We start from the raw sequence: 18,309 nt of genomic DNA, 5'->3' as shown, positions 1-18,309 counted from the left end.
TTCAACTACCCGTCGAGGGTATCTGCCACAATGATGCTCTGACATGTTGTACACGTCGACTTCAAGCTCATGGTCCATTCTGATTGGTTCACCCCCAGAATCGCAGAATTTCCCAAACCTCTGAGGCCGCCAAACGCGCGCCACAATGACACAGCTTCATGAAAAAAATTCCAAGAAGGCGATCGTTTTGAAAGCCTCATCCCCGATGCGCGCGCGTCTCTTCAGGCCAGGTTCATTTGCTATCTGATGGTCGTGCTGAGCAACGTCGATATGCGTGATTGATTGTTCATGTTTGGGCTGTGGTAGAGAGAGGAGCAAGGTAGACATGGACAGTCTGGAGGTGTTCTCGGTCTCACTTCCGGTCGATCGTGATTTGTTCGTGAGAAGAGTCCTTGGACGCTCTAGAAACCTGTACAGAAGTCGTTTTATCTCCGGGGCTGAGAGCTGAGCCACACAGATGTCGCTTTAGGGACTCGGGCGTTGTTCTTCCAGTCAGTCCAGTAGTATGGCATTGATGATGGTAGTGGTCGTGTGGATGTCGATTTCCTGACGGTTTGTGTGATGACGAGGACCGGAAAGCTAGGAGAGGGAAGTGCAGCTGCAAATTGTCGACGGAGCTCACTCCGACTGTCCTACGATTCTTATTGGTTCACGCGCAGAGCAGCAGCATTCTCAGAACTTTGTGCACTGTATGGCACTTGCGCTGAGCCACGAACATAGGTGTGCATTCTCAGACCTGCGTATTTGTCTTCGAATGCATCGTAAAGAGGAACCACGAGAGAGTCCTCGGCCTGTATTATCCATGACCATGAGCTATGAGGCAAGAAACGAGCTTTTGGCGACAGAGTTGTTGGATCCGTGAGGCCTCTTCCTGATTCGGAAAGATAACTCTCTCCCCACGCCAAGCCGTTCACCCTCACCTCCCTCAAGCCCCCAACCTCTCCTCAACTTCCTTCCAATCAACAGCCGGCATACTCCTCAGCCTCCCCTTCGGATCATACTTCCTCTTAACCTTCACCACCCTCTTCCAATTCTCCGCATAAATCTACCCATCAACGTCAGCACTCACAAAACCCCCTTCACTGTGACTGACAGGACTTACTGTCTCAAGATCATTCCACTCATCCAAAGCATTCGTGTCTATATATCTCTCCTCATACTTGTCGCCTAGAATTTCTTTCAAAGCGTTCTTGCCGATCTGGATCGTTTGCTCGACTTCGTCTTGTCCAGCGTCGGGACCACAGCCAGCGCTCGTTAGGAAGACATGCCGGGCGTCTCGAGGGCGAGGCCATGCGGATTCAGAGGACGGGGTGGTGGGGTCTCTCTGCCGGTTCAGTCAGTATCAATCGAAGTCTGAATGCCGTGGACATGACAAGACCCACCATCGAAAACAACTCAAAAAGAAAATACGTCTCCTTCGCAATCCTCCCCCCACCCTTCTGGATCCTCTCAAGCCACCTAAACGCATCCAAAACGACCTGTTCCGTCACCCTCGCCATCGTAATCGCCTGCCCCCACGCCTTCGCCTTGCCCATATTCGCCACCGCCGCGGCCTGCAACTTCGCGAAGCCCTGCATATTCAGCACTTGTGTCTTATCCACCGCGCCCGGGATCTCCAAGGCCCAGCCGAAGAGCTTGCGGCCGTGTTCTTCGCCGTTCGCGTCGAGGATGTGGAGGACCAGCACGTCGTCGCCGCGGCCGCCGAGGACGCTCGCCAGCATGCCCGAGAGGGTGTAGAGGAACATGGAGACTTTGGGGAGGGGCACGCCGGTGTCCATGCTGGCGATGCCGCGGGCGACGGTTTGTTCGTTGGGTTTGCCTTTGGGGATGAGGATCATGCCGCCCCAGATTTTTTGGGTGTATTTGCGGGCGCGGAGTTTGAATTTCGTTATCACTGTGAAAGATCAAGCCTCGTCAGTGATGTATCGTTTGATTAGAAGGAGGAGTTTGGATCTCACCTCCAAGACCAAGCTGAGCGCCTCTCAACCCCCAAAGCAAATCCGGCTCTTCGCTCGCCCAGACTACACTCCCATCCAGCTTGACGACCTGCGCATCAAGCATATTATCCGGATCAGACGTGCATCCATAATCCCCCGAAAGCCAACTGAAACCACCCGCGATGATTGACCCAGCAACGCCGATAAACGGCGTTCGACACGCGATAACTACCACAATCAGTCCCATCAACACACAGAAGCAAGGCAAAAAAGAATGAATGAAAGAGAGAAGACTCACCAGTCCACTCCGGCGCAACCCTCTCCATAACCTCATAGTACTCCGCCCACAGCGCCCCAGCGCCGAGATATACAACCTCCTCTTCGCGCACAAACTCCGTCGAGTTGAACGCTCGACTCGACAACACGACATCCGTGGCGGATGCGCCACCCGCTCCACCGGTCTTGACTTGCCAGTCTAGCGAGGAATCGGTGAGGAACTTGACGGCTTTCGAGAGAGAGTCTATGGAGTTTGGTCGGATCACGAGGGTTGGGTGTTGGTATGCCTGCTGTGCCCAGACGATGGATTCTTGCAGGTAGCCATCGTGGTTTTGCGTGAGGATTTCGGAGGGGGAGAGGAGGGATTGTAGTGTTTGGAGTTCGGTGGTCTTGGACATCGTTCGTTGGGAAAGAGTCGCAGTAATTGTGTGTAGTCCAGATGAAAACCCCTCCTCCTCGAAGAGAAAAAAGCACCTCCCGTCAGATATATCCCACCTGCCCCCTCAGCCCTGCGCCTCCCAACCCCAACCCATCACTCAGCAATCCCCAGATCCAGCCCACACCCCTTCGCGAACTCAACCATTCTCAGCCCTCGCTCCCACTACCACGCGCAGGGACACATTGCGTATGTGAATGCTTTCCCACCCAACTCGCGAGGCCCTACCGTACCCTCCGCTGAACCCTGCGTGGGGCAGGTAAGAAAGTAGGCTTCGCTTAAGCTCCAACTCTCAGTAGCTTATAGGGCAGAGTTTCGGTCGGTTGATGGGCTTGTTTGGGTGCGATGTACGGATGGCGAAGGAGGGTGGTGGTGGTGAGTTTCAGCTCGTGCGAAGAGAATGGAGGTGATGTCGGAAGTAGGGTTCGTTGTAGCTTTCGTGTTGCCTTGAGAGGGTTACAGTGTACTTCGGGTGGAGGACGTAGTAAGCAGTCGATACTTCTCCGCTAACGGTGTAGTCAGTCTTTGATGATCATTATACTCACGATTCAAGTATCCGTTCTCATGCGAGTCATCTTTAATGCCAATCTTCATCATCGACATCGAGAACAAAAGCCACACGACTCATAAGAAACTGAATCGAAAGTCAACACAAACCGTCAACGAGATGCACTCATCGACACACAAAACTTCATTTACGTGCCAAAATACATACGACATGACCATAGGCCGTAATAGGAGGGGCACAATCCAGCCGCTCAATCTCCCAAGCATGTGTAAAAGCCTTTGTTCCCTCCCTGTGCAGTTTCTATACCATTCAACGACAAGTGTCCCCAACAAACAAACTCCACAAGCACCTCGCCAAAAAAGATCTGTACAGTAAGACGGGTATCATCATAAGGGTGGCCAGTGCCACTCGACCGACTCATGAGAGCGAGCGTAGGGTTAAGGGAAGCGCCAAAGCGAAGGTTGTGCCGTGAGACGATGGGTCGTAAAGAGATAGCAGAGCGCGATCGTGGTAGCCTGGAAATTATCAGCGATGTTGATGTGGTTGCATAAAGATGTTGACATACCCATTCTGGCATCGAGCAATCATCTTCCAATGTGCTTCGAGCTGCCATCGGCAACATAGTAGGTGCCCTTAACAGCCACGCTGATGCCGACACCGATAGCTACGGCAACACCAACGAGGAAGAGAGCGACAGCAATCTTGACCAGCAAGCGTTGCTTCTTGGTGAGCTTGCTCCAGGCGTTCATGACGGGCGCACAGCTTGTGCATCCCCGTTGGTCTCTCTTGAGCTTCCTCTCCTCCTTCTTCTTCTGCTTCAAGGTCTTTCTCGATGGCCACATGGCACACTCCTTGTTGTTCTCGATGCCATGGTCTCTGGTGAATGGGTTCTCGTCGTCGGCGCCGGACAGGGGAGTGACGTTACCACTCTCGACGTCCTTCTCGAACACGGCCGTCGACACCTTATTATCGCTGTTCTGGCGGCTGTGTGAGACGACTTCGTGCGAAGCAGGTGGGTGCTGGTAGAAGGGTGATTGTATTGGCACGTTGCTGTTGTAGAAGTCGTCACGGGAGACAGCAGGGGTAAGTGCTGGCGATTCTGTGGTCGGTTGAGGCAGCAGGCGGTTGTCGTCGGTCTTGGTGGGCACTATGGAAGCGCCGAACGTGATGTTGGACGCCATGTCGAAAGGTGGTGGTTGTGAAAGCAAGCGTGGAAGACGATGAGAGATGTCAAGGTCGGTTGAGCTTGAGATAAGGGAGCGATGCAGCAATCAGGCCAGGCCGTGTGGTGGAGGCGAGTGCGACAGGGTGGCACCCAAATGAAGGCTCGTCGGAGCAGGCGTCGAGACAGTGGTCTAACAGGGCGGTGGTCGAATTGGAGGAGATGTGTGCTTGGCGGGAAGCAGCGACGTTGGTACGGTACGGCGGTGCACGACAAGGGAATGACGGCGATATATGTGCTGCTGGCGGCGTGGACAGAGAATGAGCGAGCGCGTGCAGCAGGCGTGAACGATGGACGAGGGACAAAGGTCGATGGGCGATGGTGGACGGATGGCTTTTCAGAGCAGCAATTGGCTTTCTGCAGCTTGCGACGCCCGCGACAGGCCTGGCTTTCAACACGCCCAGACAGAGGGCAGCGGCCGAGCAGAGCCTTCCGCGACTGACGCTCAACTGACACCAGCTCGACGCCGACCGTCGTCGATTGCGCTGGAAGTGCGCTGGATCTCCTCGTCACCCCTCCGCGGCGACGCCCCAGCCTGGCACTCGCTCATCCTCACTGCGGCCGGCGCTGGTTCCACCTGGGAGAATTAAAGCTTGCCTAAAGTCGAGCCTGTGCTGCCGCGACCAATCAACCCCCGGCGCCTTCCCTGTCACTGCGACTCTATTTTCTCCGCCGCCCGTCCCATTGCGGACAAGGAGCGAGCCCAGACCACCAGCCAAGCGCTTCCAAGTTCTCCTCCTTCTTAACACGCACATGCTATCAGGAAAAGTAGCTCTTGCTCGCTCGCTCGCTTGCTGCGGTCGCAAGCGCTGGCGATAGTGAATGATGTCGCAGCAAGCCATGGCACCATTTTCACTTCTCAACGGTCTGCTCCTCCAATGTCGAGCCGTTGCAAAGCTTGGGAACCGCTGCAAACAGGCTCAATCTCGGCCAGAGCTGCCGAAATCATTCACGACGGGGGTCACGAGATTGTCCTTGTCGCAGAAACCCTGTGATAACTGCGCAACCACAACCTCACCTCTTGGTCCCGTCGTACTCTTCGTAAAAAGTGTACACTCCTCGTCCTGTGCATTCAATGAATCTTCGATCACCTCTGCACGGCGACGGATCGCAGTCTCGGCTGGGGGAGAGGCTGCATGATAGGCGTCGATTTAGACAAGACGCCCCATTATCTCTTGGGAAAGTTGTCTCGATCCTCTGGCACGGCTTTGCTCGTGGAAACCTCTCGCTGACGGCACTGCTTTTCCATTATTACCATGCGTCTCCGCGAGTCGTGTCGACAGGACTTCACCTCTTCTCGCCGTCATGGATCAAGCTGACGGGTCTGGAAGGTGATCGTCAGGAACGCCTCTTCGGTGCGTGCCGGATTGACCTCCAAAAACTCAATTCCACATTCCTTTTCAAGAACGGCTTCACCCGCCACGTGCTGGCTCCGCGGCGCACTCTTTCTGGGCATCGAACGACAACTTCACATGTCAAACAGTCTAGATCTGAAGCTGGCAGAAAGGCACCCAGCTCTTTTCAGTCCACATCGAGAGCTATCTCGCCCAATTCTGCACAGCTCGCCGCCACAAAGGCACCTTTTCGGCACTGATTGGGAAGGCAGCTGCAAGTAACGCAGCTCGCCACCACGTGGGATGGCCATTGAAGTATCTGCCGGCAGCTTTCGACGCCTCTATCTCTCTCCAACAGCTCAAAAGAAGCTGTTCGCCGCGAGAGTTGAGCGGTGCAGAACGAGTGTTCTTCCATCGGCAGCTTTCGAAGCTGCATCGAACATTTGCTTGCTCGCGTAGTCGAAATCTAGGAGTCCACAATGGTCGCGCCAACGCCAGCGCTGCATATGGCGAGACTCACGAAACATCGACATGTGAACAGTTTTCGAAATCCCAGGTCCGGCTTAGGGAACCACTCCGTGTTTCTTGGAGCTGCAAATCTCCTCTGCAAGTATCTTGCAGGACATCCGCTCCACTCGTGACGTCCTGCGAAAGACCTCAGCTCTTAGCAAAAAGCCGTCGTGCATCACGTCGAAGCGTCTCTTTGCGAAACATCCAAACGGACTTGCAGGAGAACGGAGCGTAAATACGAGCGCCTGTGTTCGAATCGAATACCTGAACAGCTCTGCCTCAGATGCCATTCCTGGTTTGAATCTCCCCATTTCCAACACCCCCAACGCCAAATGGACCTTCTCACGGCAAGGTTCGAAGACCTTTAACACACCATGTTGGTCGACAACAATGTCGACCGATCTTTCCAACCCCGATGCCAGCCAGTTCAGGGGCCTCTACTCTCAATGACAAAAGAACAGAAGCTTCAGGGACAAGAGAAACTTCACCAGGGCCTCTTACCCTGGTGCTGGATTGTACCAGCACCAGGATCTTCAGGTAAGTTCTGTACCTGCATATCGATATGGGGAGAAAAAGGGGTCGGATCTCTGGAGTTCTCACCTCTCCGAGATGGCTTCGTGACTTCGAACAATGAACATCTACGCCCATGTTCTTCGGAAGTGTGCTCGTGCCGTTCACCGTCTAGGTTCAGCTTCAACAGCTCATCCCCTCGTCTGGCCAGTCCAGGACAGCACAGAGATGTCGAGTCCGGCAATGATGTGTGCCCGACGACCGAAGTGAAGACTGCTCAATCGATCGAGCCCGATTGTAAGGAACATCAGAACATGTCGATAATCGTCTAAAGTCAACGGGCCTTCTTTATACATTCGAAAGGCGAAGAATATCTGACCACGCAACAAAGCCACACCACCATCGTCTCGTTAGCATACCTACCCACCCGTCTTTCACTAAGACATGATGACCCAGCTCGTTATTCAGCAGAACAACGAAACAAAACCCGCTCTCCACCGGTCTTCGTAGCATATACATACCTCTATACCATTCCCCCTTCCAACCCCCAAACCCAAAGCCATCCTCCCGGCCAAACCCCGAGGAAAACATCGGCAGCGCCCGATGAGGATCCACCAATCAGCGAGGCATATCGAGTAACATGATCGTTGTTCTTGTTGCTTTGTAGGGGTAGGTGCGAGAAGGCTGATTTCGCGAGGTATATTGTACTTTACTAGTCGAAGTCGCACGACTCAAGAGACAGAGAGAGGAGAATGCGGCTCCCAGTAACTGACCCTGCGAATGATCATTCGATAAAAAGTGCCATATCACGTAAGATAATCCACTCTAGAAGGTTGCCTCGAGCCTTCGACTTTATAGGGCGTGTGTACCCCGGCTGAGGACAATAATGTGGAGGGCAGGATGAAAACGCATTTCACTTCCTTCTGAGGGGTGAAGGTTAAGCTTACTTTAATTCATCCATCCTGCTTTTTCTTTCCTTCTTTATCATTAGTCTCTTCTTGCTGTCTTGTGCTGGTCCTTCGCACTGCCATGGTCGAATAGTCCCCTGGTAAATATGAAGCCACGGCGGAAGTCTGTGCTGGGGCTTGCCAGAGACGATGGAGTTTGTGATGGGTATCTCATCGCATGAGGATTCAATATTTGCTCCAGAAGCTGATGCCGCATCGAAGACTCTCTGGTATGGCAAGCTACTGCTCGATTCGATTCTTTCCGTGTTGGACTCCGTTACCGCGATGAAGCACAGCCCATATCATAACGCGGAGATGTGTTGCTGGATCCGAGACAAATACCAAAATGGAAACGAGCTCGAGTGCCCGAAGAGAAGATCTCCCCATCCACATCGTATTCTTAGAAGACGGGGGATGTGAAGGATGTGAAATCGGGATGCGACTCACTCCTTCCAAAGATCAAGCTGCAAAGCGATGAGCGACATCTTCGACTGGCGGCTACGCGGAAGACATCCCTATCGATCGAGGCAGACGGGGACGAGAACTGTGCGCACGATGCTTGCCAATCCGACGGTATCGGTTTCTCAACGCATCTGCAAAACGTGGTGGATCTCTACCCTACCGCATCAGCATAACTGCACCTCATCGTGGCCCGCATGGCCAGCCGTCCAAGACCCATCTCATGCTCCATCACGTCGCATGGCGATACGTAGCACCTCGCTCACCGACAAGACAAGATCTCTTCTCTCTCGAAAGACGCTCATCAAATGCCGTGTAGGCTTCGCTGGCAGCTGGATTAACATCCTCTCCTAGCCCGGCGTTGCCAATGTGGAAATGAAGAGGAACAATCACTCTCTTGGAGCCAAGGAAGACAAAGAGAATACTTTACCAATGGTCGTCGACTCGTGGGAGGACAACTGGCCACACGCATGCACCGACCCACCGCCACGCGATGTCCTCGTGTTACCCTTTCTTCACAGTCCATGGTACTGGGTGGGTTGGTTGGGATCACGTCAAAGCACACCGCCGTGCGTGGGAGGAGACAACTCGTTCGAAATGCTCGGCGGAGATGCAGGTCCAAATGAAGGATGCGTGAGCTTGTGAGATCGGGAGTGATAATTCAGCGCGATGGCGACAGTCGGAGAAATACGTGGCCAGACACTTCTTTCCAACCTCGCGCACGTTCTGTTACACGGCAGGTACCCCATCCACGTATTCAACGCTTCTGCTTTGGAAATCGTGGGTCGGGAGGCAGCATGTGCAAGACGACTATTCGGTCCGGACACCATGTCAGTTGGGATGGAAAGCGAAGGGTCGGTCGACTGGGAGAAAGAGTTGAAGTTGAAGAGATTCGTCATGCTCGATAAGAAGGCGATGTTGGTGTTGGATGGGTTTCCGACTTGTCACTGGCGTCGGTCAGCTGCTATCACTCCGGCCCACTTGGCAGGGGTCTAGCGGCGATTCCAACAATGCTTGGTCTACGCGAGACGGGCAGAATCCGAGAGACTTGGAAGCACTGCGATGCCACAGCGATGACCATCCGATTGTACGTGAAGTTGAAGACGGGAAAGATGTTCACAACCAGACTTCACGCTGTCGCCCTTCTCCACGAGCAAAACGAAGCCAGTGCGAAAGGGAAAAGCCAAAACCCCGCGGTTTAATGATGGAGTGACATGGGGAGACCAATGAGCAGCGTTTGTGTTACCAACGACCCTGGATGAGGCTGCGGTGCGTCGTGCAAGGTCGTCGGTGCGTGGAGGCTCGAGACAATTGGGGCACAGAAGAGTGTGGTGCGCCGAGCGGGCAGAATGGATGGCGTCGGCGTCGTCTTCAACACGCAAGGCTGGCTGACGTTTGGCCGTGGAGTGGTGCAGCGTGGTCAAAACGCCACCGCTGAAAGCTTCAGCAGGATCGGTTGCGACAGTCGCATGGCAAGCACGATGACGAGAAAGCTTCGCAGACAACGTCGCGTTGATGGATGATTGTCATTGGAGAGATGGCGCTGCTGGTTCTCGAGTGGCCTTATCGAGTAGTGCGGCGCGGAGTGGAGGGGGCGAGTGAAGGAGCCAGTCTTGAGGCTTGGCACGGGTGCGGCGAGCGATGCTGTTGGCTGCGCAGTGTGGTCGCACGACGTCTACCAGGACAAGACCCTGTCTTTCGAAGCGCTCTTGCCTCCTGCCATGCCAGCCGCGAGCCGAGCGAGTGAATGCCCATGAAATCTCTCACTGCAACTCCTCATCGCCGTCGATAGACCCCTTCATCAGCCACTCGCGAGCCTCCCGCCGGCCGTTGGCGCACGCGGAACTCTAAATAACCTTGGGAAGACGGCCGTCCACCCAAACACCACCGCGCCCTTAAGACTCGTCCAGCTGCTCGACCTGCTGCTGTACGCCCGTCGCACTCACACACGCTCGGCCGCCTCTTCGACGCTGCTGCTGTGTGCGTGTGCCCGTGGTTCCGAGCCCTTCACCCCTCAGCACCTGATCCGACGGCCTCGATCGACCGACTATCTTTAACGTCCTAACCAGCTAACCCGAGCTCAGCCGCCCGCTCTTCACTTCTCTGCTTGCTTCACGAGCTGCAAACAAAGCCGCGCCGCATCGAATCTTCTTCTTCCGACCGCCGTCATGGACGATCCGGAAAAGACCATGGGCAAAATTGAGTACTCGCCGCAAGACTCACCTCGCCTGCCAGAATACGGCGAAGCCATGGCCCAACACCGCTCCTGGTCGACTCGCTTCGTCGACAGCTTCAAACGCGATCCAAACGCCCACGCAACACCGAAAGGCACCGTCGGCGCCGATGGCCGAGTCTTCGATGTTGAGGCTGCTGTTGCCGCGACTGCGACCTCACCCCTCCAGCGGCATTTGAAGGGTCGCCATCTCCAGATGATTGCAATCGGTGGTTCGATAGGGACTGGCCTATTCGTCGGTTCGGGCTCTGCGCTTGCGCATGGCGGTCCTGCGTCCCTCCTGATCGCCTTCGTCCTCATCGGCATCATGCTGTACAACACAGTGCATGCTCTGGGAGAGATGGCCGTTCTTTTTCCTGTTGCTGGATCCTTCTCCGCCTACTCGACTCGGTTCATCGATCCTGCGTGGGGCTTTGCTATGGGGTGGAAGTAGGTCATGACAAATTGATATACACTCCCGAACCACGCTAACAAATGTATAGCTACGCCATGCAATGGCTTGTCGTCCTCCCGCTGGAAATCGTCGCTGCCACCATCACCATCGAGTACTGGAACACTTCGATCAACCCTGACGCCTGGGTCTCCATCTTCCTCGTCTTGATCATCGTCATCAATTTGTTCGGTGTCAAGGGCTATGGCGAGGCCGAGTTCATCTTCGCCATCATCAAAGTCATCGCTGTGGTCGGCTACATCATCCTCGGCATCATCCTTACGTGCGGCGGCGGTCCAGACGGTGGATACATTGGAGGAAAGAATTGGCACAATCCCGGCGCATTCAACAATGGTTTCAAGGGTCTCTGCTCTGTCTTCGTCACTGCAGCCTTTGCCTTTGCCGGTACCGAACTGGTCGGTCTCGCCGCAGCGGAGACTGCAAACCCCAGGAAGTCGCTTCCCACCGCCGTCAAGCAGGTCTTCTGGAGAATCACCATCTTCTATATTGTCTCGCTGACGCTTGTGGGCCTCCTTGTTCCTTACACCGACGAGCGTCTCCTCAATGCCACCTCCAGCGTTGACGCGAGGGCATCGCCATTTGTCATCTCGATCACCAACGCCGGAATCAGCGGTCTCCCATCTGTCTTCAATGTAGTTATCATGATTGCTGTACTCTCCGTCGGCAACTCGTCCATCTACGGAAGCTCACGTACTCTGGCCGCGCTCGCAGACCAGAACCAGGCGCCAAAGATTCTCGGCTACATTGACCGCAAAGGTCGTCCGATCGTCGCTATTGGCATTGCCTCCCTTCTTGGTTTCCTCGCTTTCTTTGCCGGATCCGACAAGCAGACTGATGCTTTCAACTGGATGCTGGCGCTTTCTGGTCTCTCCTCAATCTTCACCTGGGGCAGCATCTGTCTCGCGCACATCCGATTCCGTGCCGCATGGAAGAAGCAAGGCCACACTCTCGACGAGCTCGCTTTCCGCAGCGCGCCAGGTGTCTTCGGCTCTTGGGTCGGTTTCATCTTCAACTGCCTCGTCCTCATTGCTCAGTTTTGGGTCGGCGCATGGCCCATCGGATACGGCGACGACGGTCCTGCCGGTCAGGCCAACGATTTCTTCCAGGCATACCTCGCGACACCGATCGTCATCCTCTTCTACATCGTAAGTTCCATTCCCACAACCGCACTCATAAGTCTCGCCCATACTAACCAACGCCTTCCTTCACAGCCCTACAAATTCTGGTTCAAAACCAAAGTCGCCCGCTCCTACAACATGGACATCGCCACCGGCATCCGCGACCTGAACGTCGCGGAGCTCATTGAAGAGGAGAAAGCCGAGCGCGCGAATTGGCCCAAGTGGAAGCGAGTGTACAAGTACTTTTGCTGAGCGGTTTTTCTTTGCTTGCTGTTGTGATGACACGATCGGACGGCTGTTTTGTCGATGTGTGAACGAGTAGATGAATGATATTAGAGAAAGAGAAGAAGAAGTATAAGGTATACCCCCAGAGAACCACCCATGAGAGGTGGGATGTATTATACGAACGAAGCGAAATCAAGGCCGAGAATTGGCTGTTTGAGAACTCCTTATGTGTGTGTGCGTGTTTTCCTTATCGTCGCTCACCTTTCCTATATTCCTGGTCTTCGAGACTTGCGAGGATGGAGGGAGGACTGCATCGAGTCAGACTGTCCTGCGTCTTATCCCAGTAACAACATGCTTTTGTATTGTTTTGTTTGCAACACCAAACGACACAAACCGCGTACAGAGATCCAACTCAACCACAGGCGCACGACATCTCGTGCTTGTGGACGTGTCTTCTGTCTACATGTACCTACCACCTTGAGAGAGGAAGCGAGATCCATCGACCAGGTAACATTTGCCTCACACGGTGCAACACGCAGCCATCCATCATGCATACTGTGCTCGAAGTACCGATACAACACCTGCGAGGAGACACCAAGAAAGCTAGGGTACGCAGATAAGAGGAGTGGGCCCCTGAGAAGTGTTATTGTTGGGATTTTTCATTGGGGTTTGCCGAAATACTATCCGCCTATAACGTTGTATGCTTCCGTCGAGCACGGTGATTTTGTTTTGTATCTATATACCTCCCCTACCTCACCAGCCAGCCACCCCATCTCTATCCACCATTCACCCTTCACCCATCGTCCCATCCCAACAGAAGAATCGAATTCATACTTCTTCAATTTCGTCACCATAAACCCCATCATCACCCAACACCAGTCCCACACCTCAGCCCCTCCCCAACTACCCATGAAACGCCGTCGAAAACGTCTCCCCCCTCCTCAAAAACACCGGCACATCACTCAAATCCAACCCAAACTCCTCACTCATCTTGACACTCTTCCGATTGCGATTCTCCTGCCTCCCCACCTCCCCACTCGACCTCATCCCCGCCGAACCCCCGAAACTCCCCGAGTCGCGGTCCCAGCCATACTGCATGCCGCCACCGAAACGGTCGAAGAGCGTCTCGGAGCTGGATTTCTTCAGCTCGGGACGCGGAGGTGGGACGGCGAGGTTTTCGGCGCTGGACGTGGCGGCTTGTTGAGTTGAGCGGCGGGCGAGGCTCAAGGCGCGGGAGCGTTCGGCTTGGGAGGCGTCCGAGGGGCGGTAGGCGACGAAGCGGCCGGATTTCGTGCGCATGTGTTGTTGGCGGTCGCGGTTGAATGGGCTGCGGTTGCTGCCGTGGTTCGAGTTCGACCAGGTTGTTGTGCTGGAGACGGTGGTTGTGGTGGTGTATGATGAAAGTTCGCTGTTTGATCGAGAGGGGTTGACGCGGACGGGGCGTTCACTAGACGACTGCATTGTGACGAGGGTTGCGGTCGACACAACGCTGTCCGCACGAGGGATGGCTGGACGTGATGGCGTGTTCTCCTTGTCGTCTTCGATGAGGCTTGTATACTCTTGGGCGTACTTCTTTGCAGAGTCGTGCTCGGTCTCCATTGCTCTATAGGCGTTGTGTGCGTTCTCTGCACCGAGAGGGGTGATGTAACGAGACACGACAATGCCCGGCGTTGACGGCGAGTCACAGGTCTGCTGAGGTACTTCATCGATAGGACCCTGGTCAGCTGTATCAAGCGACTGAGCAAGTGCTTCTCTCCTCTGCCGCCACAGACTAGACTGCTGTTCCCAACCTGGCCAACCTGGATGCTGTGAGTCGTGCGTAGGAGATGCAGGAAGCGGTTGCTCTTCAGGTCTGGGTAGCTGGATGCTGCCGTCGACACTCCAGCGCGCTCTGTCTGCTGCTGGTCTATCAGCAGCGTCTTCGTCTTCCTCTCTTGGCACGTTGAGTTTGTCAAGAGCAGCTTGCCTGGCTTCCTTGGAGCGCTCTTCATCCTGCTCTTTACGAGCCTCCGCTTTCCTGGCGAGTAATTGTTTCCTGGTGTCCACGCTGTCAATACTATTGCGAGCGGACGTACTTGGTGAACTGCGTGGACTCAACCTCATCTTCTTCGCGACCATCTGATCAGCTCGAGACACTTTTGCTGCGATGTCGGCTGGCAATTCTGGAAGTGGAGGTATTCCAGATGGTAACGCACTCTGAGATCGATTGTTTCGAAGCGAGAGCCACGAGACTGAAGATGATGGACTGTGCACAGGAGTCTGAGGCGGCGTGGCATTTGGTGAAGCTGGTTTGCCTTGCCAGCCAGGGAACCGATCTTCCACGGAGTAACTAGATCCGACGGCCACTGGTGTTGTGAGAGCGCTTGAGGATACGCTGGCAGATGTGTGGTGGGACGGGAGAGCTGGGCGTTGTTCAGTCACTGTCCTCTCGTCCTGTACAGCGTGCGGAGTCTCTTGAGCCTGAACGTTGGATTCGGGTTCCTGCTTGGCTCCATCGTCTTGTGCCGTAGACGGCTCTTGCACAGGGATGTCGATCTTGTGAAGCGAGTAATATCGCTGCATCGAAGACCGTTTAGGCACAGGAGCACTGCGACGCGCTGCAGGTGATGGATCTGGAGGATGGGACTGCAGCGCACGCGCAACCGAAGCAAAGTCTGCGTGCGCGGGTACCGGTCGGTCTCGAGCAGGAGTCTCGGACTCATGGGATTTGAGACAGTTCATGCTGGGAACTGCTTCCTCGTTAGCACGCACTGGTATTGGTGCAGTGTGGTCGGCATTGCTCTTGCTACGCTTGCGAGATGGGCCTGATGAGGCTGAAGGCTGCTCAGACATGTCTTCAGATTCGCCAACAGTCTTGCTTCGCTTCCTGCCTACGAAGCTTTTGCTGCGGTGCCTTAGTGATTTTGCTTGCTCCTGGCTCTGTTCGCGATCACCGACAGGTTCTTTTGGTTGGCAGCCGATGAAACAATCTGAGTCTTCCTGTGTCGCGGTCCCATCTGCCAAGAGGTTCTGAACAGTGGGCGAGTGCTGAGACATGTTTGCCTTCAGATCTTCCATGGTCTTCTTCCTCTGGCGTCGAACAGACTCAGGCATGGGCTTCTGCAATTTCTTCGAAGGCTTGTCGGCTGGTCCTGATCTCGACGGCGGTGGTGATGGCTCCGCGAATGTTGCAGCGTCCGAGCCATCACTCGTCCTGGGTCGATCGCCATGATACACGTTCAACACGTTGAAGCTGCTCTTCCTGGTGGCTTTTGACTTCGACTTGAACAGGGAAAGTGGTGACTTCTTGGTGGTTTGAGAAGGCGAGGTGTTCCAAGCCGCATCAGTTTGAGGAGAAGAGGTGACCATCTCCTCAAAGGTCAGAAGGCTGCTGGTGTCGTTCGTTGATCCACGCGAGTCAGCAGGAAGGTCGCTATCTGTGACGTACTGGTCACTGCCTTGGTGTGGGCTGCTGGGCTGCTCCTGAATTGCACTTGCAATTCTGGGCTTTCCTGCCTCTGCTGAAGACTTTCGCTGAAGAGGCGAGGTCGATGCATCGGAGCAGTAGCCACTGTCGACTTTGCGGACAACTTTGTCCTGCATCATGGTGGGCTCATCTTGTTGGGAAGATGGTTTAGCTTCATCACTGGTTCGCGCCGTGCCAATGTCGTCTTCGGCTCCAGTCGCTTCGCCTTCAAACACACCGGTGAGCCTGGATAACGCATCCGCACGAGAATTGTGATCGACTTCTGCATATTCGCCATACTCACTCTCACCGTCGTCGTGTACAGTGCTAAGTCGGTTACCAAACTCGGAGAGACCATTCTTCTCCTCGTATGGACTCTCAGTAATGTCGCAGTCAAGAGCATACTCCTGGGACAAGAACGCGGCACGGTGACTCCACCTCTGCTGAAAGCGAGGGGCATCTTCAGCGGGAGAGTCAGGGATATGCTGGAAGCTGTGTCGCTGCAGAGGAGGGTCGAGACGAAGTTCTGCACGCACTTTGGATTGTTGCCGTGAATGAAAATCCAGAGATCCAGGTCGAGGGCCAGCTGGTCGAAGAGTCTCTGAGCTTTGGTGGTCCAAGACAGAGAGTCGATACGACCGCGTGGATCCGGCATCCTCACTTCTTCGTTCTCTGAGAGACTGGAGGCTTGATCGAGCGTCCACAGCGCTGGCAGGGTGCTTAGACTTTCCCTCTTCTTCAACATCGTTGGACTCCAGCGCTAGCTTGGAGATGATGCTCGGCTCTGGTGATGCTGCGCCGTTCGTTATGCGTAGCGTTCCGGATGCGAAGGCTCCAGCATGGCAGTATGCCTGTTCTGATCGAGTGCTCAGACGGCTGGGTGAGTCGTTCCTGCGTTGTTCTCTTGGGGTCTCGAACATCCAAGTATCTCTTTGCGGCTTCTTTGGAGTTGGGACCGACGAGGGATCAGACGGTCTGCGCAGTATGTCGTCCGAGCTGCCGCTGCGAGTTGCCAAGCCCGGAGGTATGACTGACCGTCTCCTATCTGGTGGTATGGATGTGTATGCTCTCTCTTCAATCGAAGGCAGTGCCGAGGCCGGTGGAGGGGTGTCCTCTTTGACAGGGAGCAATGCCCTGTGCAATGCAACCAATTCATCTGGCGAAGCAGTCTTCTTCAACTCTTGCAGCAAGCCAATAGCTTGCTCGACATCGATCCTCGACCTGGCTTCAATATCGTTGACAATGGTATTGACAGTCGATGTCGAAGCCTTTGGGTCTCCATAAGGGTCGTTCTCGTTGATTGCACTTCGACCCAATCGATCCTGGCCATTCTTGGGAGACGGAGAGTTGTCACTGGCCTGTCTCAACAGCAGCTGTCGTTGCCGTGTGACCAACTGCTGGTGGGATAGACTTTGGATCGAATATCGATTGGGGCTTCGTAGGCTCGTATCGTCGGCATCGTCGTGTCTGGCAGGCGAGGGTTTCGAGCCAGAGTTGTCATTAGTTCGTGGCTTCTCCAGTCTTGCTGGCTTATTACTGCGAAATGGCATTGTTGCTACGCTTGAACGAGCAGATGCGCTTAGAGTGAGTTAGCTTGAGATGTCTGCACTTGCAGGGCTGCTCGTACCGATTGTAAACGAATGTGGGAGATATTAGACTCGTAGTTAGTTCCAGTAGCCGCTCATGACCTGCTCCAGCTTCAAACCGCGTCTGCTGCTGCCACAGAAGCACTGGCAATTAAGTCTCTTCCCACACGCTGCCCGCCAGTTCGCCGAGAGGAGAGCAGTTTGGGAGGGGAAGGCGGAGGACGAATGGCAAGCAGGCCCTCAGCAGCTGAGCATGTCGAATGGGGATGTGATTGCGTGGTTGCAGGCGTGTGGCAGCAGTTTCACATGTGTCGTTGTCCTCTCAGCCACCCAGGTGACGAACCGCGCCAGGCGTTGTAACAGTGGATAGAAAGCTTAACGTCGTGGTTGCACTTGGTTACAGCCGGGCGAGGCGTCAAACGGCAGATGTGGTGATTCTCTGGCTGACCGTATTATATCATCTCCCTCACAGAACGAACGTAAGTACCGACAAAGCACAAAACAAGATGGAGGCAGTTGACCGCGGCCGCAGAACCGGTCTGCACTTGTATTGCGGCCATTCTAGCTGGGGGAGATTTGGGCATGGCGAGGCGAAACTTGGATGCGGTCTGTCGACTGACAAGGGTCCGCGTTTCAACTCACCCTGGCGCTCCACGCACACTGCCGCTTTGGGAAGCCACCACCAACCATTCTCTTTCCTCTCATTGGCTCATCGATCCGCTGTTCTTGAAAATAGAGCGGGAAGGTGGTAAACTTGGTGGCTGATGCTCGCTGCCTTTTCTGCTTGCATTCGACTGCAGCACGACCGACGGAGAATCGAGACATCCTGTTCTCGCTCGGCTTTGGCGGATGTCTGCATTCACATCACACTCTGTTATCGTCGCTCAATGGCGCACCGATATCGATAAAAGAGGCTTCGTAGCAACAACGGCCATCTCGCATCCTAGCGCCGTTGCTATGCCACCACCGCCGTTGTTGCATCTGTGGCGCCATCCTCCACTTCACCCAAACGAGGCCTCGCGACTCCGACATCACTCTCACATCATCACCTCGAAAGCCACTGCTCTCCGCAATAAGAAACTAACTTTCCAATTCTCGGACTTTTTATCTCG

The 18,309-nt window shown here is 54.7% G+C and overlaps 4 protein-coding genes across 4 annotated transcripts; 1 reads left to right on the top strand and 3 right to left on the bottom strand.

The window, feature by feature from the left end:
• Window positions 1-925: 925 nt before the first annotated feature.
• M409DRAFT_53002 (uncharacterized protein) lies at window positions 926-2,611 on the bottom strand (the record flags this gene model as incomplete). The annotated part of the gene is made up of 5 exons (XM_033812240.1): window positions 926-1,045; window positions 1,103-1,324; window positions 1,383-1,894; window positions 1,959-2,165; window positions 2,236-2,611. 5 exons carry the CDS (start codon window positions 2,609-2,611, stop codon window positions 926-928), a joined length of 1,437 nt encoding a protein of 478 aa, XP_033669925.1.
• A 1,130-nt stretch (window positions 2,612-3,741) lies between these two features.
• Window positions 3,742-4,338, bottom strand: M409DRAFT_21045 (uncharacterized protein; the record flags this gene model as incomplete). The annotated part of the gene is made up of 1 exon (XM_033805673.1): window positions 3,742-4,338. One exon carries the CDS (start codon window positions 4,336-4,338, stop codon window positions 3,742-3,744), a length of 597 nt encoding a protein of 198 aa, XP_033669924.1.
• Window positions 4,339-10,328: 5,990 nt separating this feature from the next.
• On the top strand, window positions 10,329-12,193 carry M409DRAFT_65346 (uncharacterized protein; the record flags this gene model as incomplete). Its single annotated transcript, XM_033816465.1, has 3 exons — window positions 10,329-10,801; window positions 10,855-11,968; window positions 12,035-12,193. 3 exons carry the CDS (start codon window positions 10,329-10,331, stop codon window positions 12,191-12,193), a joined length of 1,746 nt encoding a protein of 581 aa, XP_033669923.1.
• An 876-nt stretch (window positions 12,194-13,069) lies between these two features.
• On the bottom strand, window positions 13,070-17,161 carry M409DRAFT_52999 (uncharacterized protein; the record flags this gene model as incomplete). The annotated part of the gene is made up of 1 exon (XM_033812239.1): window positions 13,070-17,161. The coding sequence occupies one exon, from the start codon at window positions 17,159-17,161 to the stop codon at window positions 13,070-13,072; it is 4,092 nt and encodes a 1,363-aa protein (XP_033669922.1).
• Window positions 17,162-18,309: the final 1,148 nt, after the last annotated feature.

This window comes from Zasmidium cellare (genome assembly GCF_010093935.1).
Source record: "Zasmidium cellare ATCC 36951 unplaced genomic scaffold M409scaffold_11, whole genome shotgun sequence".
NCBI classification, from domain to species: Eukaryota; Fungi; Ascomycota; class Dothideomycetes; order Mycosphaerellales; family Mycosphaerellaceae; genus Zasmidium; species Zasmidium cellare.
This window is presented reverse-complemented; position numbering and strand designations above follow the sequence as displayed.